Consider the following 27755-nt stretch of genomic DNA (forward strand, 5'->3'; position numbering starts at 1 on the left):
TGATTCACTGATATTCCATCGGTGTCAACTGACTTAGACTTAAGCCTTTTAATAGCCAGGTAAATTGAATCAGCGTATATCGGTAATATATCCTGCTGAGATAGAGCAGACGGTAGCATACGTTTCAAAACAGCTGAAAAACGTGAATGAACTGCATAATTAATCCGGTAAAAAATAGCAGTATAATGCAAATCCCAAGTTGACTTAGAAATATAATTGCCAGGGCCATCACTAATAATCTTATTAGAATTTAAAACATTCTTCCAATCACTTGGATTTGATGGAAAATCAAAACCCCGAAATCGGACTGCACGAAGGTATTTCTTATAAGCAGATTTTGCGCGATTTTTAATACTGAAAACAATACCAGCAGCAGGCCTTCCGCATTCTGACGCAAACGCAACCATGACTTTGCAGGGTTCTTAATCGACTTCAACTCTGAATCATTATTCCACACAGGTTAACGAGTCCCTAAATTAACTCGTTCACAAGGGACAGCACAAGACTTAGCGTTTTTCAAACATGAAATAATTTGAGAATAGTACAGGTTAATATCGGCAACCACATTGTTCACAGGCACCTGCGTCTGGAGCTAATGAAACAGAATACGAATAGAACTAAGTAGTGTAGCAAGCGTCACACTGTAAAGGTAATATTTCCACGATTCCAATTATACTTGTCGAAACATCGTGAGGGCTTAGGAATACAGGAATATACAGGAACATCAGATAGGGAAAAGTAAATGACATCGGCATATGATCAATGTCTTGTTCATCCGTAAGGACATGCACTTCAGAAATACTGAGACTTGGCGAACAGATTACATGGTCAATATTTGATGCACTTCCTGAATGATGAATGTAAGTATAGGACTGATCCTTTGGAACAATTTTATAATCAGGAACTAAATCTAACAAGCAGTCAGTTCTGGCCGAGCTATCTAAAATATTGCAGTTCAAGTCACCAACAATCAGATATGTAAGTTCGGAATCAGCGAATTGCTTCACAGCTGAGCATAACGATGAGCAAGCTTTAGCGAACCGTGTCATAGAATCAATTCCACGTGCATTATGTGGCAAATAAGTGTTAATTATAACAATATTGCCTAACTGAATGGCAAGAAAATGATGATTCGAGCATAATCAAGTGGGATCTAGACCACTTAAACTCCGCTTCACAAGATATGCAAGCCCTCCAGAGGGCCTGCCAAAAGTTGTGCGGGCATTTATAAGAAACTAGCTGTTGGGGTGGCGCTTCGCGCCACCCCAACACCTAGTTGGTGGGGCGCTTCGTGAACCCCCCAGCCCCCCCGCACGCGTAAGTCGTTACGCGCCATATTAGTTACGCGCCATTGTAGTTGTGTCCCTGTGTCCCACCTGTGAATATAGATAGATTTATATATGTGTTTCAAACTACGTAAAAATTGCAAATATACAACATTCTTGGCTTTCCCATTGTCTGTCCATATACAAAGCCGTATGTACTAATAATGACGTCATATGCAAACGCTCTTTTTACAAACAAACAAACATGCATACACACAACTCGTTTTTATATAGATAGATAGATAGATAGATACAATACAAATTAACTACGTAAAACTTGTGAATATACAACAGTCTTCGCTGTCCCATTGTCTGTGCGTATAAATAGATTGTCAGGTTTACCGACCCTCAAAGATGCAACATACAATTGTACATTGGTAAAGCAATCTGTATTAAGATCTATACCGCATTTTTCTAGTGATTGCCCTTGAGCTTTGTTGATGGTGGTTGCAAATGCTAATCGAATTGGGAATTGCAATCTTTTAAATTGAAAAAGCAGATCCGTTGGAATCATGGGAATGCGAGGAATAAGAACAGCCTCACCCTCATAAGGCCCTGTCAAGATTGTGGCCTCTATTAGGTTTTCCATTGTTTTTTTTACGGCAAGTCGCGTGCCATTGCAAAGCTTTGGTGGGTTGATATTTCTTAAAAGTATTATTGGTACGCCTATTTTTAGTTGTAGCACGTGTGGTGGAAACCCTGAAAGATCTATGGAATTTAAAAATTCAGATGGATAATTAACCGCTTCATTTGGTTCCAAAACTGTGTCGACTGACTTGTAAAGGACTGCCTGGTCTCGAATCTTGGTCAAAACAATATTGTTGATTTCGTGGACGTCTATATTTTTGGGTGCGAGAATCGCTCTTTCACTTAGCCATTTATCATTTTTATAATTTTTTAGAATATTCGGAAATACTTTTTCAATCAATTCATTTTTGGACGTCACTAAATTACAGAAATCAGCAGGTAGTTGTATACGTCCTGAAATTGAGTCTACTGGGAGCTTTCTGTTTCCCATTGCCAGCAATTGATCTGAAAATGTTTGACCAGAGTCATCGTTTTGCAATCGGACACGCATATTTGTAGTTAATTTTAATGTTTTTACGTGTGCCCATAAATTAGAATTTTTCAGGCAAGCATTCATTTCGTCTGCAGGAGTTGATCTAGGTATTATAGGTAATGTTTGCCTGAAATCTCCCGCAAGCAATATTAAGGTGCTGCCAAAGGGTTTCGACTTCCCTCGCAAATCTTTCAAGCATTGATCCAGAGCCTCGAGCGATTTTTTGTGTGCCATTGTGCACTCATCCCAAATAATAAGTTTGCATTGCTGCAATACTTTACCCATCCCAGATGATTTGGAAATATTGCACGTGGGAGTTTCTGTAGAATGCAAGTTCAGAGGCAATTTCAAAGCGGAATGAGCAGTTCTTCCACCAGGCAGCAATGTTGCGGCCAGTACCTCCTGGCGCATCCAAAAAGAAAATTTCTCCAACGTTGTTATCGACACAATGCATTATCGTATCATAAATGTCTTTTTGTTCCGACGTTAACTTGGAAATGTTATTTTGTACATACGACAATAGATCACTCGTACTGTAACTTTGTTCACGATCCAATTCTACACATGTCGAAACAGCAGCGATACGGTTAGGTGAAGGCATTCCCAAATCCTGAAGAGGTTTGTTTGCCATACTTACGCACAAATCTTCTATAACAACTAAACTGTAGTTATAAATTTCTGATGTAAAATCAAAAGTCATATCTGACGTCTCTAACTGTTTTCGATGGAGTATATCTTCGGACATTTTTGACTTATATTTTTCCCATAACTCTGTAGGAGCTGATGGAGAGCAAGTTGTTAAAATGATGCCAAACAATGCACGAATTTGACTTGGGGTTGACGTTTCGCACGCGTCATTGATGCAGTTATCCCAGTGTTGGTCATTCTCCAATAAATTCAGAGCTTGGCATGCACTACGGTAGGTGTCATGTATAGTACCATTTACAGTCCTCAAATACTCAAAGGATGTCGGACCGGGTACATTCACCAAAAGCAGGCGTAGAAAGAAGCATTCATGTTGATTGGGGTGAACGGTGTAGAGTCTTCCTATCGTGGTATCTTAACCTAACCTAACCTGAAGATGGTAGGTTGGCCGTCGACTGACTTACCCTGTTTTCGACGTTCAGATACTTTATTTTTAGTATTCCACGTGTAATACGAAGGCACTTCAGTATACAGCAGTTTTTTTGCAAAAGAATCATTTTTGCAAAGCGAAAAAAAGCTGTTAGTGTTGTATCCGGTGGATTCAGGACTCTTTGTTGCACGTTGGTTTCCGTGAAATAAACACGTTGACCATTCTGTAAATGTACCGCTAAGTGAACAACAGCTGGACTACGTTCATGTATCGGAAATGAAAGAATTCGCCAAACAGCTTCATTACTGCTTATGTATCTTCCAGCCTGATATTCTACGATTTCATCGAAATCTTTGATTTTGGGCTGCAAGCCAAAAACTGCCATGTCACTGCCTTTGTTGACGTATTTACATATGTATTTGATTGCCTTTACGGAGTTACAGTATTCAACGTTTATGTGTGCATTAAATGTTTTTGATAATATTGGGGAATATGGAACAACCCACTGGTTATCTACTTCGATGGTGGTACCGTTACGCTTCTTTATTATTGCTGTTTTACCGCCATCTTAAGTAGATCTTCTTCTATATTGTGGGTAACCATCATTGCCAGTAATTGTTTTGGGTACTAAAAGTCGAGGATATTGCTTTGTGCACCTTCCTTTGGCCATGCATGGTGAATTTTCGTTCAGTGCACCGCAAGGTCCATGTATCATATTTTTTACAATAATATCATGTAACCCCTTATCGACATTTTTATCAGGTATTTCAGCGGAAATCACATCATCAATTTCGTTCGAAGTAATTTTTTTATGTAGCCAGATTAGTATATGTGCGTGTGGCAAACCTCGTTTTTGCCATTCCACTGAGTACATCCAGCATCGCACTGACCCAAACACTTCATGTTTTACAAGGTAGTTTATAAGTGATTTCAACTTTTGCCGGAAGACACGTGCCGTAATGTCATGCCTATGAACCGCCGATTGTCCTTGAAGTAAAAGCTGCAGTATCTCGTCCCAAGATTGATTACATGTAAATGTAATAAATAAATCTGGACGACCATAGAGACGAACATACGCAATAGCATCTTGAGCATATTCATGCATATGACGGGGACTGCCAGCATATGACGAAGGTAAAATTGTTAATCTTCCAACGTTTGTGGTATTACCGTCATTTATAACTGCATCTCGCAAATGAATGTATTGTTCAGAGCGGAGCTTGGTCTGATTCAGGCGGATATATAGCAAACGTTCTGATTCAATTTTAGCATACATATCCACGACGAATTGGTGAAACAATTCACGGCATTTTAAAATATAATTTTCTTCATCCTGCCGAATCATTAGTCTATAGGAATAATAATGCATTGCACTGCATTTCTTATTCATTTCTTTGTTAGTGGCTGGATTCATCAATTTAATATTAAAGTGATAGCCGTCGGCTCCATCCCAAAAAATGATAGGATATTGTAGGGCATCGTAGCATCGATGAGTTTCAGCAATTCTTAACAACTGAGCGTTTCGCTTATGAATAATAATAATTCGAGGTAAAAACTGATCACCGACCATAACGATTGCCACTTCGTCGATAGTCGGAGCATTGTATCTACGCACATGTTGAACAGGAGGCGTTTTGTCAGCGGAAATAACAATTTTATGCGTATCAGTAGGCATCAAATCGATGGCTGTTTTGAACAGACGCACTAAATTATTATTTTCGTGGAAAAGATGTTGCAATTGGGAAACGATTGTCCTTTCAACGTTGGGAGAAATTTCGCAACGTGCATTCAATTCAGAATTTCTATCACTGATGAAGTACAATTGTAAAAATTTATGATTCTCGCCTGAGAATGGTAGAAGGGACCCTGCTTTATGATAAATTTGCCCTTTTACTTTGAAAGTAGACATAAATTGATCTGGATTTTCGATTTGGGCTCCAAACGACGTCATTTGGAAACATGAGTTGTATTGTCTGATTTTGACAAAAAACGCTTAGATTCTGACGTAGTTCCAGTAAGGAAAGTCTTCAATGGCTCTGGTGGTGCAGCCAATAGAGGAAGTTTAACTTTTCCTGAGGCGCAACACATTCCCATTGTTTCACCATTGAATTTCAAGGCCTTGCAATAGGGACAAATTTTAGACATTGTCCCGATTTGAACACATCTACTCAAGCTATAATCATCGACTGGGTTGTACCTGAATGCCAGGCGATAACTTTCAGGTTGCTCTGATTCCTCGGCACGCTTTCTTTTCTTACTTTCTCTATCAGCAGCAAGCCTGCTTCCGCGTTGCTCTGGTAGTTCCTCGGCACGCTTTCTGTTCTTTCTTTCTCTATCAGCCTCAAGCCTGTTTCCTTGCTGTTCTTTTGATTCCTCGGCACGCTTTCTGTTCTTTCTTTCTCTATCAGCCTCAAGCCTGTTTCCTTCCTGTTCTTTTGATTCCTCGGCACGCTTTCTGTTCTTTCTTTCTCTATCAGCCTCAAGCCTGTTTCCCTGCTGTTCTTTTGATTCCTCGGCACGCCTTCTTTTTTCACTTTCTCTTTTAGCAGCAAGTCTGCTTTCGCGTTGCTCTGGTAGTTCCTCGGCACGCTTTCTTTTCTGACTTTCTCTATCAGCAGCAAGTTTTTTGGCATAGACTCTTTGAGCATCTTCATCAGTCATTGTAAACTTAAACATTAATAGATTTCTACGTGAACATATGTCTTATATATCTTGAATGACGTCACCGTCAAAGCAAAAATGACGACAACTAATTTCATGACGTCAGCCGACACAGAAACATGACGTCACCTGACAACTAATTTCGTGACGTCAGCCGACACAGAAACATGACGTCACCTGATCCACAGACAGACAGACAGACAACTTATTTTTATATATATAGATAACTGATGTGATGTACTACGTTTTAGGAAACTGGAACTGGTGGAAGAGAGCAGGTGTTCTTGAAAGCAGACTATATCGTAATCATTTATGAACTCGTCAATCACAGAGGTTTTATCCTTAGTGCCATTAATATTAAAAGAGATTAGAGATATCGAGCGAGCCATCACTTGGCAGCAGAAATCACTTTTTTAAGGACTTGACATTTTAGGCTAAACGACACATGCGGACCACCACAATTCGCACATTTCGCAGGGAGTTTACAGGGAGACTCTTTCGTATAGACATGAGGGCCTGAACAGATTGCACACTTTGGATTTGAACTGGAACAGGCTGACTGGATATGGCTGGGGGATCTACACTTGTGACAGCATCTAGGTGGGGAAATACGAAAAAGACATTTTTCATTAAAAATACCAAAAAATAGGTATTTTCAAATCCAGGGTGGATCACAAGCATCCCGCTGACCCCCTCCCCAATTGACACCACTGCTAACTTAGATTCATAGTTGATCCCCTTAAATTAATCACATTCTATTATAGTTTGCAATGGAAATCTGTCACAGACCAAAATGAAATGAAACTAATTTTATGCATCATTGAATAGCTAAAAATTTAAGCTGTGCATTAACATGGTTATTGTTAAATTATTCAGGCTTAATCACTTAATTAAATTATTAGTAGTTAAAAATCTTTTAACTTCTTAGCTATATGTCTTACCTACAAGAGAATTTTCTTGGAAAGCATAATTATTCTGTTTTGTTATGTTTATTAGTTCAGTGTTTTTGAAGCTTTATTCTCATTTGTCTAGAATTCTTTAGATTCTGAAAATATTAATTTCAGCACTGAATTTTTATTATTTAAAAGCCTAAAAATTAAATTCTATTTTTGCTGGTGATGCCGAGATGAAGATCCAAACTTGAAACAGTCTTAGTGACATAAGAACCTGTACATAAGGATAAGAGCTTTCCTCAAAGAATACACATACTATTTGGAAACTGTGTAAACAGCAAATAAGGTTTGATTAACATACTGGGAATCAAAAAATTGTTTATGTTTCCATTTTTATGGGTGAAAAATGTCGTCAAATTTACTGAGCTAGTTTCCAGTTATTTTATCGCTTAACAGTTTCGGGTGGAAACACTGTACACAAAAAGTTTGCTGAAAGTTTTTGAACCTGATTACCTGATAACAACCATAAGAAAAATCGTGGAAAATCCTGTTTATTAGGCATGAGGAAATCTAAGGTGGACACGGGGGAGAAAAATACTTTAATTTCGGTTTTCTTGGAAGTTTGAATCAAATCTATGAGATTCTTAGTCGGCACAAAAACAATATAAATTCATGCTTCAGTAATTTGAATTTTTTAAGATACAAAGCTGAAATTTATCTTTATTCTCAGTCGTAATTTTAACATATACTTTCAATTCAGGAAAGTTTAGGGGGGAGGGGCAAACTTTATTTTTCAAAAGCAAGGTGGAAGGGAAATACAATTTTTGAAATTCTTAATAAATGCCATTCGTCAATGAAAATTCCCCAAAAAAGGCTATTTTCTAAAATTTAAGCGTGGAGAGTGCAAAAAAAATAGGTGGTGCATTTCTTCAATCTGCACAAGACTTTCAGGGTGAATAGGGTAAACAACGCGGCCTTAATATGGGCGATCAATTTTGGAAAAAAAATATTAATGTTGATTTTCAGCGCCAAAAATACGCTCGAATTTTTCAATGTACTAGTTAGAGCCAAAGAAATTTCCATTAGGATAAAAAAAATATTAAAAACTCCGGCTGTATCAACTCTTGGTATCCATTTTTAAGGCAATAAAACAGACTTCTTTCTAATAATAAAATTTATGGATTAAGATTTGTCAATAAAAGATGGCTTCAGTCTCTTAGAGAACCAGTTTTATTGTAGATTTTCACTTACTTTGAATATAAAGTAACCTACCTAGTTACCTGAATCCTATGGTAAAAATATGACAGAATTATTCCAGAAAACTACTGCTTATTGAACTCCTTGACCTGTTATATGAAACATAAGATAATCACATTAAATACTACTGCAGATGAATATGCGAATGATAAAACGAACAAAGGGAGGGAAAGTGGGAACTAAGAGGTAGAAAATCCCAGGTGTGATGTAGACAAACCAACCAAGTTAAAACCAACCAAGTTACAACCAACCATGTTACAACCAAGTCAAAAGCTACCTAAAAATTTTGCTGACTTTCACATTAATGAACAGTTTTTCAATGCACACTTTTTTTGCAATTAGTTACTCACTTGATTTGAATTTTGTAGATAGGAGCTTGAAACTTCTACAGTAGGTTTCTCTGATACGCTGTATCTGATGGTGTGATTTTCGTTAAGGTTCTATGACTTTTTGGGGGTGTTTCCCCCTATTTTCTAAAATAACGCAAATTTTCTCAGGCTCGTAGCTTTTGATGGGTAAGATTAAACTTGATGAAACTTATATATTTAAAATCAGCATTAAAATGCGATTCTTTTGATGCAGCTATTGGTACAAAAATACAATTTTTTAGAGTTTTGGTTACTTTTGAGCCGGGTCGCTCCTTACTACAGTTCGTTACCACGAACTGTTTGATAATAATAGTATTGGAGAAAGGTGGCCAAGTTGCCACCTTTGCCAACTTGGTCTTCCCAAGTTGCCAAAGGTGCTGAGCCTGGGCCATCCCGGTTCTGGTTTGATCCACCCTGGTCTAAGTTCTGTCATCCGATAAAATGAACAGAAAAGTGTACAGGGAAACATTTAAGCTTTTTTTTTTGCTACGAAATTATAACAGGGTATTTTCAATATAAAAAGCTACACGATCAGCTTCACAAGGGGTGAAATAAATGTAAAACTGAAAGAAATTTCATTTCAAGTTAAAAATTGACGAACAATCACTGAAAGTATTGCACTCTGCGGATCTGATGTTCCACCTGTAACTGTCGCCAGAGCAAGTTTTATTTCAATTTCCCTCTTTAAAGTTTGACTCTTTGCCACAATTCTACTTTTTAAAACAATTAAAAAGTAAAGTTAACAATTAAAAAGTAAAGTTTTTAATTGTTTTAAAAAGTAGAATTGTAGCAAAAAGTCAAATTTTAGCGTAAAGAGCGAGGGATTGCGGAGGGGACAACCCATTTCATATACGGAGTAATTTCTGTTCCTTTTAAGTTTTAATGTCCCTCCTTACTTTCAGTTAAAAAAAAACTAGTTTTTTTATTTAGTTTCTGAACGTTTTTGAATCAATGTATGTTTGATTTTGGCTCTCCACACATAAATTATTAAAATGAAATTTGCATATTAATTCTGTTTTTGGCTAAATGGCTTTCTCTTAGTTTCGATCAAAAATAAGGGGTGGGAATGAGGTGTAGTTCCCCTCCAATTTTTCGGTTACTTAAAAGAGCAACTAGAACTTTAAAGTTTTAACGAATGTTTTTATTAGTAAAAAATACACGTAACTTAAGAATTAACTTACGTAACAAACTTTTATATTCTTATATTTTTATTATGTACATGAGGGGGTTTGTCCCCTCGTTAATACCTCGCTCTTTAAATTAAATCTTAAGTTTTGTCCCAATTCCTTAAGAATGACCCCTGAATCAGAAAGGCCGTAGAATAAATAGTTGAAATTACTAAAAATACTTTAGCATTAAGAGCAAGGTATTTATCTCCTCGTAAATACCTCGCTCTTTATGCTAAAGTATTTTTAGAACCCCTCATATGCTTAATAATCTCTGTTCGTTTTAAGTTTTATTGCCACTCCTTACTCTCAATTGAAAAAACTTTTTCATGTTTATTTTTTCATATTTTTTTTTTATAGTAATGCTAAAAAATCCTGTGCCCTTTTCATTGAGTATCTCTTCCCCCATGACATATCCCCCAAGGAAATAACCTCCCACATAGCCCCCTCCCCTCAATCCCACCCCCCAAACCAAAAATTCCCCCTGAAAACATCTGTACACTTCCGAATAACCATTACTGTATGTAAACACTGGTCAAAGTTTGTAACTTGCAGCCCCTCCCCCAGGGATTGTTGGGGAGTAAGTCATCCCCAAAGACATAGTTATTATGGTTTTGGCTATGCAGAACGAAATGGCTATCTCAAAATGTTCATTTGTTGACTTTGGGAAAAAATGAGCATGGGAGGGGGCCTAGGTGCCCTCCAATTTTTTTGGTCGCTTAAAAAAGGCACTAGAAATTCTCATTTCCGTTAGAATGGGCCTTCTTGTGACATTCTAGGACCACTTGGTCAATACGATGACCCCTGAAAAAAAAAAAAAAACACGCACCCGTAATCTGTCTTCTGGCAAAAAATATGAAATTCCAAATTCTTGTAGATAGGAGCTTGACATTTTTACTAAAGGATTCTCTGATACGCTGAATGCGATGGTGTGATTTTCGTTAAGACTCTATGGCTTTTAGGGGGTGTTTCCCCCTATTTTCCAAAATAAGGTAAATTTTCTCAGGCTCGTAACTTTTGATGACAACGACTAAATTTGATGAAACTTAAATATTTAAAATCAGCATGAAAATGCAATTCTTGTGATGTATCTTTTAGCATCAAAATTCCGATTTTTAGAGTTTCGTTTACTATTGAGCCAGGTCGCTCCTTACTACAGTTCGTTACCACGAACTGTTTGAAAGAAGGGTTTTTGCTTTTTAGTCTTTTTGCTTATCTGACTTTCTTCGTCTTGAGTACTAGAGCCTTTTTGGGAGATATATTAATTATCTCAGGAGTAATGCGTTCTTTCAGAGCACTGTCTGTGAGCACTTCTGACTCCTTTATATTTTTCTTTTCTTTGTGAAACTTTCTGGAAGAGGTTTACACAAATGATCTCTTTGAACGAATCATCTTCTGACCTTTCTTTTCGGTTTGGATATGGAGCTTGTACTTCTTGAGTGTCGATGTCCACTTCAAAGTAGCAGTGTCAATGTCATACGGGACTTGCGTTGTGCATAAGAACTTCACCTGTGAGGTGCTTAACTAGATGTATCCGGGGGTTTCAATGAGTCATAAAGTGAGAGGGACAAATCTAATTGTGAGGTTGTTCCTGCTTGCACTGGATCCACAGATAATATTCTTAGGAGTGGAAGCCCTTGTAGTTGCTTTCTTTAGCAGTTTGGCAATGATGAACATTAGTATAGTTTAATATTTATGGGCATTCACAGAACTTGTGGCTTATCGGTTGTAGTAGGTCTTGAATTGCATCATGACTGTTCCATGTAGAAGCTGTAATTTTTAGTAGTGTGGGAGGGATATTTACAAGGGCAACGCCACTTTCCTTAAGTCAGATCAAGCGTTTCAGTGGTGAATTGGCTAACGTGGTTGTGTAGGACCAGAAGCAAAGACAAATATTTGAAGGATTTGAAATTATTGATAAAATAATGCAAATAAAACAGAAAAATAGGGACAGTTACCTAGCCAGAAGTATTGTCTTAGTCCCCTTGAGTAAAATTTATAGCTGCTATTTTACGGGAGAAATAAGTAGAAAAGAGACTGTGTACCAACTGGTATAAATAGCAACAATAATCGTAGTCAACTGCCCTCTTTCTGAAAACATGACGTTCTCTAATCACATCTAGCTTCACCATTCTATGATCTTACCAGACTTGTGGAAAAAGAATGAGAAAACAAAATTGATAGGGTTGTCGTAGAACCAACGGAAAAATATATGATAACACCTTTAGACTCATTCAGACTGGGCTACATTTAGTAATCAATATTTTAACATTGTTTTCATTTTATATTAATCTTTGCTGTATACAAAACTCACTTAGCCAACTAGGTGAATTTGACATTAAAACTCAAATCATTTTGAACTTGAACGTTGTCATATTGAACAGTGGCACCAATTCTCAAAAATTAAGGGGACGGCAAATTTTATTTTTTGCCGTAGAAAAAGACGCTGGATTCCAGCCCATTTTTCTATCTTTTCTCCTCTGCTTTAATTCAACTATTTTGTCACTAACCAAATTTACTCGAAAAAATTGACTTTCAGTTCCCCTGCTCGTCCGACAAGTTCAAAGAACGTCAAAATTAATCAACTTCTTGGTTCTGAGCCTACATGCAATCTTAAAATATACTGTTTAATAACATGGTATAAGCATGACCCACGCTCAGATGCCTTGGTTTGGTATGCTAAATCTGCCCCAAATATTGTGGCTGAACAAGGTAATTCATCATCTTTTGGGACAAAAAATACTAATAGCTGAATGGTGAAGATGACATGTCGCAAAAGAGGCCAACAGACAGGCAGATAATAAGAGAATACAACATGATATTATGCCCTATAAAGTGTTTATAGTTATGCGTGAAGTTCTAGACAAAATTTGAACAGAATTCTGGATTCACTGTATGTTCAAGGGTTAAAGACATTTATGAAAATAAAATACTGCCATATCACAGAGTTATGTAATTCACCAGAAGTCCTATCTGCTTTTTAATTGTGATTAAATAAAAAAAACAAGTTTTTTTAAATGAAAGTAAGGAGCAACATTAAAACTTAAAACGAACAGAAATTACTCCGTATATGAAAGGGGCTTTTCCTCCTCAACGCATCGCTCTTTACGCTAAAGTTTGACTCTTTCTCTTAACTCTACTTTTTAAAACAGTAAGAAACTTTAGCGTAAAGAGCGGGGCATTGAGGAGGAAAAACCCCTTTCATATACGGAGTAATTTCTATTCGTTTTAAGTTTTAATGTTGCTCCTTACTTTGATTTAAAAAAACTTGTTTTTTGTATTTAATTTCCGGACGTTTTTGAATTAATACATGTTTTGATCCTGGCTCTCTGCACATAAATAATTAAAACGAAATTTGCATATCAATTAATTGCAATTAATCGGAAGATTTTGAGAAAAAAGGAGCGAGGGAGGAGGCCTAGTTGCCCTCCAATTTTTTGATTACTTAAAAAAGCGACTAGAACTTTTAATTTTTTACAAACGTTTTCATTGGTAAAAAATACACGTAACTTACGAATTAACTTACGTAATTAACTTCTATATTTATATGTTTTTACTGCGTATATGAGGGAGTTCAACCTTCGTCGATTCCACGCTCTTTACACTAAAACTTAAATTTTGTCCCAATTACTTAAGAATGACCTCTGAATCACAAAGGCCGTAGAATAAATAGTTGAAATTTACTAAAAATACTTTAGCGTAAAGAGTGAGGTATAACAAGGAGATAAACCCCTCATATACGTAATAATTTTTGTTCGTTTTAAGTTTTAATGCTGCTGCTTACTTTCAGTAGAAAAAAACTATTCATATTTATTTTTTCATTGTTTTTTCAAATAATGCTAGAAAATCCTGCGCCCCCTTCATTGAAATTCTCTTCCCCATGAGAAGTTCCTCCGTGGAAATATCCTCCCACGTAACCCCCACTCTCAACTCTCCCCCCTAAGCCTGAAAAATCCCCCTGAAAACGTGTGTACACTTCCCAGTAACCATTACTATCTGTAAACACAGGTCAAAATTTGTTACTTGCAGCCCCTCCAACGGAGACTGCGGGGGAGTAAGTCGTCCATAAAGACATAGTTATTAGGTTTTTCGACTATGACAAATAAAATGGCAATCTCAGAATTTTGATCTGGTGACTTTTGGGAAAAAGTGAGTTTGGGGGGGGGGGGGCTAGGTGCCCTCCAATTTTTTTGGTCACTTAAAAAGGACACTAGAAATTTTGATTTCCGTTAGAATGAGCCCTCTCGAGACATTCTAGGACCACTCAGTTCCCCCTGGGGGAAAAACAAACAAAAAAACAAACGAAAAAACAAATAAACACGCATCCGTGATCAGTCTTCTGGCAAAAAATGCGAAATTCCACATTTTTGTACATAGGAGCTTGAAACTTCTTCAGTTTTCTGATATGCTGGATCTGATGGTGTGATTTTTGTTAAGATTGTATGACTTTTAGGGGGTGTTTCCCCCTATTTTCAAAAGTGAGGCAAACTTTCTCAGGCTCGTAACTTTTGATGGGTAAGACTAAACTTGATGAAACTTATATATTTAAAATCAGCATCAAAATGCAATCCTTTTGATGTCACTATTGGTATCAAAATTCTATTTTTTAGAGTTTCGTTTACTCTTGAGCCGGGTCGCTCCTTACTACAGTTCGTTACCACGAACTGTTTGATTATTTGCTTCGGCCGAACGTTGGCTGTGCCAATCATTTACTGGTCTCGCCTAGTAGAAGTAGTATAGCTACTAGTATTAGTAGGTAATAATGGCAAAAGAGGCAGTAGTAGCATTAGTAATAATGTATACATAGTGCCATTTGGTTATTTCAATAATCCCATCAAAATTCCCAGAATGTTTCAACTGAATACCTAAAACAGTTTCTTATATTCGGCTGATATGCCTTTATAACAGCCTTCACGTATATAGTCCATTTTGGTTTATTTCAACATTCCCTGAAAGTTTTACTCATAGGCTATAACTTTTGCCGTATAGTAGTAGCAGTGATGGTAGTAGGACGCAGAGGGTGCCTTTTGACTAGTTCATTATTCCTCTCAATATTGCCCAGAACTTTTTAACTTAATGCATTAAAATGTCACCAAACACGTTGGTGATACGTCCTTTTGACACACTGCATGTACTTATTACGTTTTAATTTATTTTAACATCGGTCAAACATACCCAAAAAGCTTTATCTTATTACACGTCACCTTTTTGGAGACCCAGAGTCAAACATGTCCATTGCCAATAAAAAATCATTTTGGAAAACATTCAAAATATCATAAGTTATAGCATTTGCCCCAAGCACCTTGGGGGGCTATATCATACCCAGAAGCATAGTTATAGTTAATGACAAGACTCCGAAATCCTTCAAATCCTTCCATACAAAATCCTAATGACAAATCCTTTACGATATCCTATGACAAATCCTTTCATACAAAGTGTTTTTTTAACAGTAAATAAAATAATTAATACATATAATCCATTTCGCTTGTTACTTAGGCAGTGCTATTATCCTGTCAATGATTTTTCTTGAATTTTTCAAGATAAATGCAGTCTGTTTTTCAGTTGTTTTAAATTTCACTTTATCATTCATTACTATATTTGTTTGTTTTAGATTGTTTATATTATATAAGGTAATTCCTTTTGTTTTAAGCTTTAAATTACTTTTTTTATTGTTGCATTTTTGTAAACTTTTTAAGTTACAAATATAAATTAACAAATGAATACAAGATGATTATAATATAATTATTCAATTATGTAACGAGGACGACCCTTTAAAGTGAACTAGATAATCTTTTCCAACTAAGAAAACAGTGATGCGACTAATATCAATGCATATCGGTGCAAAAGTCATATATGTTTAAGTACCTTCGGGTGCTAAATTAGAGAAAGAATCGCCCCTGCACTGCACTTGTTTTCCATGATTGGAACTCAGACGCGCAAGTTCGTCTAGATCGGAAAAGATCTTCTCTAGAAAATATCTATTCTCTAGATATAAAAATTTATATTAAGAACAAAAAAATGAAGGGACAAGAAGCCTGATTACCATACTAGACTCGCTTGAAGTAAATTTTTTAGAGGACTTTAGTCTAAGTTTGGTTTCTTATGTGGTTGACTTATTTCTCCTAATCATCATGCTAAAGAGTGGACGAGAGAACTTTTGTTTCCTGCTGATCCTGCAGAGAAAAACAGGATTATGGGTCATCATAGAGACCCATATCTTTTTCTGATGGTATTAGAATCCATATGTCATTAAAATTCCCAGTTTTCATGTACGTCTTCACCTGTCAAATGCAAATGGTCATAAAATTTATTTATTCGATCTGAATTTTTCAATGGTGGTGTATATCAAACAGTTCGTGGTAACGAACTGTAGTAAGGAGCGACCCGGCTCAATAGTAACCAAAACTCTAAAAAATGGAATTTTGATACCAATGGCTACATCAGAAGAATCGCATTTCAATGCTGATTTTAAATATATTAAACAAAGAAAAACAAGTTTTTTTTTATAAATGAAAGTAAGGAGCGACATTAAAACTTAAAACGAACAGAACTTACTTCGTATATAAAAGGGGCTTTTCCTCCTCAACGCCCCGCTTTTTACGCTAAAGTTTGACCCTTTCTCTTAACTCTACATTTTAAAACAGTAAAAAACTTTAGCATAAAGAGCGGGGCGTTGAGGAGGAAAAACCCCATTCATATACGAAGTAATTTCTGTTCGTTTTAAGTTTTAATGTCGCTCCTTACTTTCATTTTAAAAAACTTGTTTTTATTTTGTTTAATTTCTGGACATTTTTAAATGAATGCATTTTTTTATCTTGGCTCGCCGCGCAAAAATAATTAAAACGAAACTTGCATATTAATTTTTTTGGGCTAAGTGGCTTTCTCATAGTTTTAATTGGAAGATTTTGAGAAAAAAGGAGCGAGAGAGGAGGCCTAGTTGCCCTCCAATTTTTTGATTACTTAAAAAGGCAACTATAACTTTTAATTTTTTACTAACGTTTACATAAGTAAAAATATACATAACTTACGAATTAACTTACGTAGCGAACTTCTATATTCGTATGTTTTTATTGCGTATATGAGGGGGCTCACCCCTCGTCGATGCCTCGCTCTTTACACTAAAGCTTAAATTTTGTCCCAATTCCTTAAGAATGACCCCTGAATCACAAATGCCGTAGAATAAATAGTTGAAATTACTAAAAATAATTTAGCCTAAAGAGCGAGGAATTACGAGGAGGTAAACCCCTCATATGCGTAATAATTTCTGTTCGTTTTAAGTTTTAATGCTGCTCCTCGTTTTCAGTAGAAAAAGCTTTTCATATGTATTTTTTCCTCCCACGTAACCCCCACCCTCCTCAACTCTCCCTCAATACCAAAAAAATCCCCCTGAAAACGTCTGTACACTTCCCAGTAACCATTACTATATGTAAACACAGGTCAAATCTTCTTAGGCTGAACTACTGGTTTATTTTCAAACTAGAGAAATAAAAATACTAAAAAATGGGTAAAACATTTTATAAAAGACATTGGAAAAAAACTTTTAAAATTAACAAAGGTTCAAATATTCCAACTTAAAATCCGGAAGCATTTATCGACGGAAAAAAATATATTAAAAAAAAAAACCAAATCAACAGAACTTGAAAAATAAAAGCCAAAGAAAGCAAAACAAAATACAAGAAACAAAAACACCCTTAAATCGGATGCGATTAATCAGTGAGTAATTTTTGGCTTTCCTTTTTTCTTTTTACTTTCATTTTCTGTTTACTTTAGCTAAATTTTCTTTTTGTTTCTATAATTTTGTTTTCCCTGTGTACAGAGGCTTCTGGAAGTTAAGTCGAAATATTTCTACGTTTTTTAAAACTCAAAGTTGCTTTTGTTTCAGCTGTCCTATCTAAAATATCATATCCCGTCTTTTTATGTGTTTTGTACACTACAGATTTACAAAATTGTTCTCAAGCATTCCACTAAGATTTTCTAGTGCTGAAACCTCACCCATTTATGGAATCACTCGGTCCATCAACCAAGCTCAATTGGAACAAAGGTCTTCAAGATAATTTTTTCTAGCAAACTTTGCGATTCATCGCTGACTCTTCAATTTATATGAATGACATATTTGCATTTAATTTTATGGTCAAATATGTTTTCTTCTTTTTTGTTTCATTTTGTACATCACTTTTTTGCATTTATTTATTGAGAGTGGGCACAAATAAATAATACAACTACTAACAACTCAAAGCAAAACCAAGCCATCTGAGGCCAACACAGCTACAAACGCTCCTCCTCCTTGTCTATATATTCAAAACCTCCCTATTTAGACCCTTCCAAGAATTTCCAACTTCCCTTAAATCTTTCGTTTTGAAATCTTCACAACTGACCCTGGGGTTGATCTGCTTTTTGTTTGCTTTTACATGATTGTCCGAAATGATGATCCGGGTCAATCTACCATCCTTCATTCACAGATACTGTTCTGTGAGTGGTATCACAGATACCAAATAAGGATTATTTTGGATACCCTAATGATTAGTGTATCCAAAATAATCCGTTAGCAGTTTTTCTGGAAAACATTTTGCAAATCCTCCATCGTGTTTCGGAGCACCCACGTTTCAGAAGCATGCCTTAAAACTGTCATCACTGAAGCTTCCAATACTCGAATCTTCCTATGGTTCCAAATTCTTTCAACCATAAAAATTAACCTTGGGCCTTGGCTATTCGATATTTACCATCTTCACTGCACCAATCGTTTTCACTAATAATGCTACCTAGGTTAGTGAAGCTGTCACTTGATTGATCTTTTTGGTGACCAGCCTCACCTTTTTATCTTCACTTATTTCAAATCTTTGGTATCTGTTATACATATATTTATATAACAATTCACAATGATATGAAGTATATATGGTGACTTAATTAATCAGTTTTACCAACGATAATGTCACAGGATTTGATTTTGAAACTAGTCGTCATTCTCATAGATTTTTTTATCATTATAGAAAACCGAAATAGAAGATGTGGCTAGCGTAAAGTGAAGAACATTAGGCTGAAGTAGAAAACTGAAGGGAAGAACTTAATTACTCAGATCTTATTCTCATGGTGAGTAGGTAAGACAAAGGGAGTATTTGGGGAGTGTTGATTAAATCTGTCCGGTGTAAAGATGTAAATTTATGATAATACCGCTTTGTTTCAAATATAATTTTTTTTCACCAAAGTGTTGCGTATGGAAGGAGTTGTTGTAAGAACTTCAAAAGGGTTTTCGGTTTGAAACTGAAAATTCTATAGCCAATTTTAACTAGACCTACGTTGCCTGAGCAACGTGAAGTGTTGCGGCAACCTTTGTCCGGCTCCGCCGAATAAAGTGTTGCAAGAGCAACACTTTGGTTTTGTTTCTTTGCTATCGGTTAAACGCTGAAGATGTCAGCCTATCGAAGCTTTTCAAACGTTATGTTCAAAGAAGAACGCGATCAGTAATCACATGATCAAATGCTATTCCTCAGAGTTGAAAAAACAACAATAACAAAAGAATATAGAAAGAAGGGACTAAATTGACTTTGCAGCCGGTTGAACTTTATCCTTTTCATTCGTAGACATCAAGACGGATGAAAGCTTAGAACAATATTTTATATAATGCAGTTGGTATTATAAAGCTATCTGTAACTTTTCAGGATCAAAATACCATAAATGACACTATTAATCATGAAAAAACTACTATGACATATTTTTTATCAGCTCATCACGAGCTATCGATAATACCGAAATAAGGGACTAAAGTGACTTTGCAGCCAGTTGAACGTTATCCTTATCAATCGTAGACATCGTGACGGATGAAAACTTGAAACAGTATCTTATATGATCTAATTAGTATTATCAAGCTATGTGTAACTTTTCAGGATCAAAATACCATAGATGACACTCTATTAATTATTACGAAACTGCCATGTTGTTTTACGTTATCGTTTGTACCCGTTGCATAAACACTTAATTCTAGGTTACAGTGAGTATGGGTAGGCTACACCAGCTAGCAATCGCTGAAGATGATTTTAGCCTATCAGACGATTATTTCTTACAAGTCCCCTACATGTCTTACCACTGGAACCAACTCGGTCTTACCATCAAATACACTGGAAACAAATAATAGGTACACCAAATTGCAAAATTTGCAAACCCCTAATTGTCAAAGATGATTATGAGCTAACAGCCGACCTTTCCTTACAAGTCCCCTACATGTCTCACAATTGGTATCGCCTTATTTTTGGCTTCAGTGTGTACCTTACTACTGAAGTTGTCAATCCCTTGAAATTCTCAAACTGGTATATCTCATGAAAGAATTTTTGTACCAAAAAATGGATGACATATACTTTGATCAGCTCATCACGAGCTATAATACCAAAAGAAGGGACCAAATTGACTTTGGAGCCAGTTGAACTTTATCCTTTTCAATCGTAGACATCGTGACGGATCAAGACTTGGAACAATATCTAATATAATCTAGTTGGTATTATAAAGCTATCCGTAACTTTTCAGGATAAAAATACCATAGATGAAACTCTATTAATTATTACAAAACTGGCTCATTGTTTCACGTTATCGTTTGTACCCGTTGCGTAAACGCTTAATTCTGTGTTACAGTGAGTATGGGTACACCAACTAGCAAAAGTTACAAGCCCCTAAGCACTTTCATTGTTTTACATTATCGCTTCTACCCGTTGTGTTAACACTTAATTCTAGGTTACAGTGAGTATGGGTAGGTAACACCAACTAGCAAAAGTTACAAGCCCCTCAGCGCTTTCATTGTTTTACATTATCGCTTCTACCCGTTGTGTTAACACTTAATTCTAGGTTACAGTGAGTATGGGTAGGTAACACCAACTAGCAAAAGTTACAAACCCCTCTTCACTGAAGATGATTGTAGCCTAACAGACGATTATTACTTACAAGTCCCCGGCATGTCTAACTACTGGAACCAAATTGGTCTTACCATCAAATACACCGGAAACAAATAGTAGGTACACCAACTAGCCAAAGTTACACACCCCTTGTTGCCGAAAATGATTATGGTCTAACAGCCGACTGTTGCTTACAAGTCCTACTTGTCTCCCAATTGGTATCAGCCTATTTTTGGTTTCAGTGCGTACCCTACTACTGAAATTGTCAACCCCTTGAAACTTTCAAACTAGTATATCTTCTGAAGGAATTTTGGTACCAAAAAATGGATGACATATACCTTGATCAACTCATCAAGAGCTATCGATTTCCGTTGAAAAGAAAATTCTATCTGAGTTCAAAAGTTGATTTATTTTTTGCCGTAGGCCAACTTTTAACATCACCACTTAGAAAGGAGCAAACGATAAGCTCCAATTTCTTAAGCAATGACAGAACTTTTAAAGCTTAAGAGGTACATCTGATAAAATTTACCTCAATCCCAAGTCCAAAAAAACAAATGATAAGCCCATCCGAAATCACGGCAACACTTTCGGACCCGTGAGAAAATGCCGTTTTTTTGCTTCGGTAAATTTTTCTATTTATTACTCAAAGAAGATATATTGGCTGTGGGGCCGGGTAACAACCGCATATATTTAACACTTATAGATTTTAGTCCATCTTCAGTTTGAAAGTGGTGCCTCCCTGCTTGCCCGCTAGAACGGAGCTTTCCACTCGAAAGCAGAAACAAGGTTTGATGAAACGAAAGTTTGGCTGCACAACTTCAGATACTCCTCTGACATAGGCTATATAACTCCACTTCACTTCGCACACCATAGTCTCTGGCTCGTGGACAATCAAAAACCATCCTTTTTGGCCCCAGGAAAGAGTTCTGTGGAGCTTTTCAAACTGTAATGTCATAGTCATTAATCCGGCCTGAGGTCCAAACTTTCAGTGAAAACTGCACAGGTTAGACCCTTACCAGTTTCCAGGAATAAGCCAAGATCGGTGGCATAGGAAAAAAAAAACAAAAAAACGGAACAAAACCAAAGTGTTGCTCTCGCAACACAATACCGAAAGCAAATGGGGGGTAACCATTACCCTTTCCCATGCTCCTTATTCCCATAAAGACATCCAATCAAAATTTTGAGATACCAATTTTGTTTAGCATAGCCAAAGGGTCCAATTACTATACCACTCGGGAAGACAATCCCCCCACATCCTTTTGACAAGGGTTGTGAGCTGAGCAATTCGTCTATTGCTTAGATGTAGTATTTGTTATCGGAAAAGGATCTACATTTTACTCATTGTGTCCGAAAAAGGCCAAGGGTACAGAAAAGTGTTGAACTACATACAAACATACTATGTGTATGGACATTGTCAAAATGTCTTATAAGCAATTTCCCAGGAGTGGCTTAGTATGTTAAATTGAAACTTTCAGGGCTTGTTAAAGGAGATGTTGAAATAACCAAAAGGCTTTCTGTGTACTAGCACTACTACTAATACAACTGGCCAAGGCTTTCTGTGTACTAGCACTACTACTAATACAACTGGCACTAACATTACTGTTACCCCTGCTACTGCTACTGCTGTATGAAAACTGCTACTACTACTACTGAAGCTAAGGATATTAAGGTGAACTTTCAGGAAATGACAAAAATGAAGCACAGTGTCCAGATATGAGTTAGTCAAAATGGCAGCTATGTCCCAGGGACAGAATTAAATATTCAGTTAAGGCTTTCATTACATATTGAGAACCAACCGAATATATTTTAGTACCTTACTTCAGTACTTATAGTTTAGTATCAAAAGATGATTAAGGTACTAATGCTGCAATTGATTCTAAAGCTACTGCTAATATTAGTGACATGCAGAACAAACTTTCAGGCATTATTGAAGAGGATGTTGAATCAAGTCGAAACACGCTATGTGAATGCAGGCTGTCAAAGGATGTATCATCAGTCTCTCAGAAACAGCTTAAAATATAAAGTGGAAAAGAGTAGGCTGAGGGGAGGTTTATCTAACCCAAAGGCACTATCTGAATGCTATTACTGTTGCTACTGCTAATACAACTACTTATATCACTACTACTAGTAATGCTGCTACCACCACTAAAATTGTTAATGCTAAAAGTATTAAGGTAAAATTTTCAGAAAAGGTGAGGGTGGTGTTGAGCCAAATCAAAACATTCTATGTGCAAGCAAATATTTAAAAGGGTTTATCAGTAATATCTAAAAACGGTTTACAGTACAAAGTTGAAATTTTCAAGGCATTTTGAGGGGGATAGTAAATTACTCTATTTATTTGTTTTTCTTGTTTATTCATTATTGTTTCATTAGAGTCTATTTAGTCTACTTAATTGATTTAGTCTATTCAATCTATTTATTTTTGTCTTCAATAATTTTTATTTTATTTACATTTTTTTCTTCTCCATTTTTGCTCTTCTCTCTGTGAGTAAGTGATTACTTTGTTTTCTCTGAGTAAGTTACTCGTTTATCTTCTCCCTTCTTTACAGGCCAATTAACTTTCGGGGAAATAGTGAAATGTAACTTTGTATGTGAATTTCATGATGAATAAATCTTATTTTATATTAATCAAAACAGACTTGTACATAAGGTTGTATCAGCAATATCCCAGCAACGCCTTAGGATATTCAGCAAAAACTTTCAACTTACAACCACATTTACAACTATTAACTATAATCAAAATAGCTTACGGGTATCCTGGATTTCAAAATAACATAGACAGTATAACTTAGGACTGGAATAAGGTATAAAGTAAAACAGAGAAGAACTATGTTGCTATAAAACTAAGTTGTTGTGGGGTTAATAGGACGTATCATCTGTAAACTTCCTATCCTCTCAAATTTTCCTGCAAGTATACGTACCATTAAGAATGTACTAAAAGTCCTAGGAAATACAACATTCTAAAAATGCATCATTGGTATTCTAGAGATATTTTACCTTCTTTAATCATGATTTTCAGCTATTATTTAGTCTTTTTATTTCTGGTATATATATTTTCAACTCCTTTTAAAATTAGGCTATGTTTTTTTTTCATTTTTCCGTTTGTAAAGTTCGAGTGAGCCTATAATTTGATTAAACGAAAAAAACAGGTTCTTTTTTATGGAAAGTAAGGAGCGGCATTAAAACTTAAAAGGAACAGAAATTTCTTCGTATATGAAAGGGGCTGCTTCTTCATCAACGCCCCGCTCTTTACGCTTCAGTTTTTCTATTCCTGAAACTGATAGTAGGTCGGTCTGCTTGATTGAGTGAAGAATGTCTTCAAAAGTTTTGATTGGCTGCCAAAGAAATTCCTTGGACTAACGGTAACAGAAACGGTAAATTTTTCTAGTTCAATATTGACGGTGGTTGTGACTTTAGATGTGCCTGCCTTTTCCTCTTGTTTCTTTTTCATTTGTGCATAGCGTCTCAACTTGGCAGGTTCAAGCTTGCTATGGTCAATTATGGATGGGTTTACTCTCATTGGAACACTTACATCGAATATTCCACTTGCTTTGAACGACTTTTCGATCACACTAGGAGTGAGATAGGTATCCCATAGCTTCGATTAGAGACATACAAAATCCTTCTTTGACAGAATGTCACCAGGGTGATCCCACTGCTATTTTGCGAGTTTCTGATGCAGGGTGCATATGGAGGTAGCTTAAGAATCGTCACGTTATTTTCGTCTGCAAGTTTGACAAGAGCGAAAGAAAGATGAGAGCCATGTCTATCTAATATGAGGAGTGGCTTTATCTTTACATGATGAAGAAATTGGAATTCAAACCAGTTCAGAAAGAGATCAGACGTCATCCATCCTTTCTTGGTAGATGAGTAAGATGCAACAGGGTAACTTCCATATACAAGTATCCAGGAGGTCCAAGTATTATTTGCAAAGAAAAACTACTAGAGGTGGGAGTTTTTCCCCGTTTGCCCTGATACAGGCCAAGATAATTGTACTTTCATCTCCATTACCACCTGTTCTACAAGTGGCTGGTGAGCCTTTTGCCCCAGCAGCTTTCTTGTTGCCAGGATCCCTGCAGAAAAACGTCTCGTCCAAATTGAACAAGCACTGGGGCTTGTCAAGAATATCCATATCCGTGGCAGTTTTATGCAACATCTCATAAAAGCCTTGCATTATGAAGGTGTCAGATTGCTGCAAAAGTTTTTTCTCTGGTTTCTTTAGTGAAATTTTGTTCCGGCATTTGAACCCCACCCACTAGTCATGACCAGGTCGGTTGTCCTTAAATCTTGTTTGAACTTAGATCCGGATGAGATAGTCTTGGACTTGGTCAAGAAATTCCTACTTTCTGAGAATTTTTTCAAGCATTCGGAGACCCTGAGCCATATCCTTTTCTATTTCAGCAGGAATTTCTTGGATCCTTCCCCCGCCACAAACTTGCTTTTTGACTTCGGTCTTCTTCATAAGATGGCCATGCAAGATAGTGCGCGGTATCTGAAAAACTTAGGAAGTCTGTAGTATAGACATTCTCTTTGAAGATATCTGCTAGGTTTTTTTTTTAGCTGAGTTGAATCATATATTCCTCCAACCCCGTGTTGTGTTTTCCGAACATACTTTCTAGACGTCTAGAAAAGACAAAGCAAAATATGAATGAATGGATGAATTTATTTGAGGGGGAATTACGAATGAATGGATGAATTTATTCGAAAACCCGTCACATGTAAAAGTTAAGACGGAAATACAATGAAAAGGGAGAAAGATAAGCGAAAGCAGGCACAGAACTACAATACATGAATGGTCAACAAAACACTACATCCCATTAAGTAAGTAGAGCCATCTAGGGATGGTTACTGGCTTCAACCCTTATTATCTAAAGCTTAGAATCTGTTCCACCATTTTAAATATCGATTGTTGGTGATATGGGGTAAGACCAACACTCCTGCCAAACTTCCCTCATAGGGGGTAAGTCCGACATTTTGGATTTTCCTCAAATTGGCTTTTTCGGGAGTAGGACGACACCCCTTATACCTCTTCAACAAATATTATTAGCTTGTTTAAAAAAAAAAAAAAATCAGGAAGGTGCCCCTTGTCTTCTAGTTTCTAAGAAATGAAAAATTTCTATCTCACTTACTTTATAATCTGCGTAAGTCACAGTAAATTAAGTTACCTGTGTTCCTAAAAAATCGCCGTCACACGACTGGAAGGCGTGTTAAATCTGCCGGAAGTTAATGGTACTATTGCCTACTGCTACTAATATGGAAGAAAATTGAAAGCCTCCCATAGATACAATGGACCATAGACGAATTGGAGGTGGGTGTCGGACTTTCCCTGATTCACCTTACTCTTGCATTGAAAGCAAAAGTTTACGGTATATTTTTGTACCGAAATTGCCCCTTATTAAGTTGTTTTTCTTGTGTTTTCTAAAATTATACGAACTTTCTTGTGTACCAATAACTGCACTAATTACTAATAAACAAATAAATATTGAGGATTACTATAAAAAGCCGATTCTTTATTGAATCTTATCAATAGGTAGGCTCTTATGCTTTCGTTATTCACAAGGATCGTTATTTACTTACCATTCATTACTATGAAGAATTTCATTTTTTATTTTTTGTTACTCCTAGCAAATCATATAGAAAAAAATGTATGTGGAAAACTGGAAAGGGGTCACTCAGTCACAAATTAGAACTTGCATTTTCCTTATTAAGGGTCAAAATCTATTGACTGGCAGCCAACCATGGGGCAACACACATTTTTTCGTGGTTTTCCCCTATTCTCCTCTCTTTCCTTTGGTTTCCTTCTAATTACTTTATAGTTTCAAATTTCCAGAGGGGTCATGGCCCCCCTCCTGCTCCTCCCCTGCCTGCGCCCATCTATGAAACTGCCTAGGGACAAAAAGATCTTTAGCTCGTTTCCAGGACCTGTAATACTCTCCCCACTCCTCAACAAAGTTTATGATCCTCCTAGCCCATAATCGTCTTAAAGTTTCGAGCCAATTGGACTACCAAGTTCAAGTGAATCATATTTTTTTTTTATTATATAACAACAAACCATATTTGTAAGCGCTTGACAATTTTTATTATTTATAACCTTTACCCCAGGAGTATTTGGGTTATGGTATTACCAAAGGTAACTTTATTGAAGATTTTGACTTCTCTGGACAAATAGCCATCTCAAAAGTTTAATTAGTCTTGGATGTCTTGGAGGGTTCTGCAATGGCGGGTTGTAAACAAGGCACAGGGTAGGTTGGTCTCTTTAAAAGGCATTAGAACTTCGAATTTTCAATTGAATAAGCCCCCTCCCAAGTTTATAAGAGCATTCTTTCTATTGGAAGTGATCTAGAGAAGGAGGAGGAGGAATGCAATGAGCGAATTCGAATGAACGAATGCAATGAATGTGACTATTTATTAAGGCAAAGATAAAGCAGTACCTCTGAAAAAAAAAATATAAATCAGGAGAAAAGCATCGTTGCAATGAATTTTCTTTGTAATATATTTTTTGTCATCTTGTCGGTCTTTGATCCCTTTCAAATGAGCCCTTTGTTTGGTTAACTATTATTTTCTAAACAGTTTTAATATAAGTTCTTAATTTTCATTAAGGCTTGAATTTTTTTTTGGGTTTTATTTCTCTGCAGTCCTTGCCATATTTTGCCCAATTGAGCTGAAAATACTGCTCAACTTAAGTAGAGCTTATTATTATTTTTGAGTAGATGATGTTTTGCCCTTCGCTTATTAGATTATGAATATGTGGAACCACGACTCACTCTCCCATGTCCCTCTCATATATATAATCAAAAATATAAGAATATAAAAGTTTGTGACGTAAGTTAATTCTTAAATTACGTATTTTGTTTACTAATAAAAACGTTCGTTGAAAATTAAAAGATCTAGTTGCCTTTTTAAGTAACCGAAAAATTGGAGGGCAACTAGGCCTCCTTCCCCACCCCTTATTTCTCAAAATCGTCTGATCAAAACTAAGAGAAAGCCTTTTAGCCAAAAAAAGAATTAATATGCAAATTTAATTTTAATAATTTATGTACGCAGAGCCAAAATCAGACATGCATTAATTCAAA

General features: G+C 36.3%; 2 protein-coding genes across 5 annotated transcripts in view; one reads left to right on the top strand and one right to left on the bottom strand.

Moving 5' to 3' along the window:
• Positions 1-27755, top strand: part of LOC136036402 (interferon-induced very large GTPase 1-like) — a 97002-nt gene that overhangs the window by 63447 nt on the left and 5800 nt on the right. The window contains exon 2 of one of the 2 annotated variants that reach the window (XM_065718608.1): positions 18793-18900. In XM_065718608.1, coding sequence (XP_065574680.1) covers positions 18890-18900 — 11 coding nt within the window. In that variant the 5' untranslated portion in view covers positions 18793-18889. The remainder of the gene's footprint in view (positions 1-18792; positions 18901-27755) is intronic. The other variant, XM_065718609.1, reaches the window with a different exon arrangement.
• LOC136036404 (uncharacterized) overlaps positions 1-27755 on the bottom strand; it is a 180504-nt gene that overhangs the window by 57339 nt on the left and 95410 nt on the right. The gene's annotated exons all lie outside the window — the stretch shown is intronic.

Source organism: Artemia franciscana, chromosome 15, assembly GCF_032884065.1.
Source record: "Artemia franciscana chromosome 15, ASM3288406v1, whole genome shotgun sequence".
NCBI lineage: Eukaryota > Metazoa > Arthropoda > Branchiopoda > Anostraca > Artemiidae > Artemia > Artemia franciscana.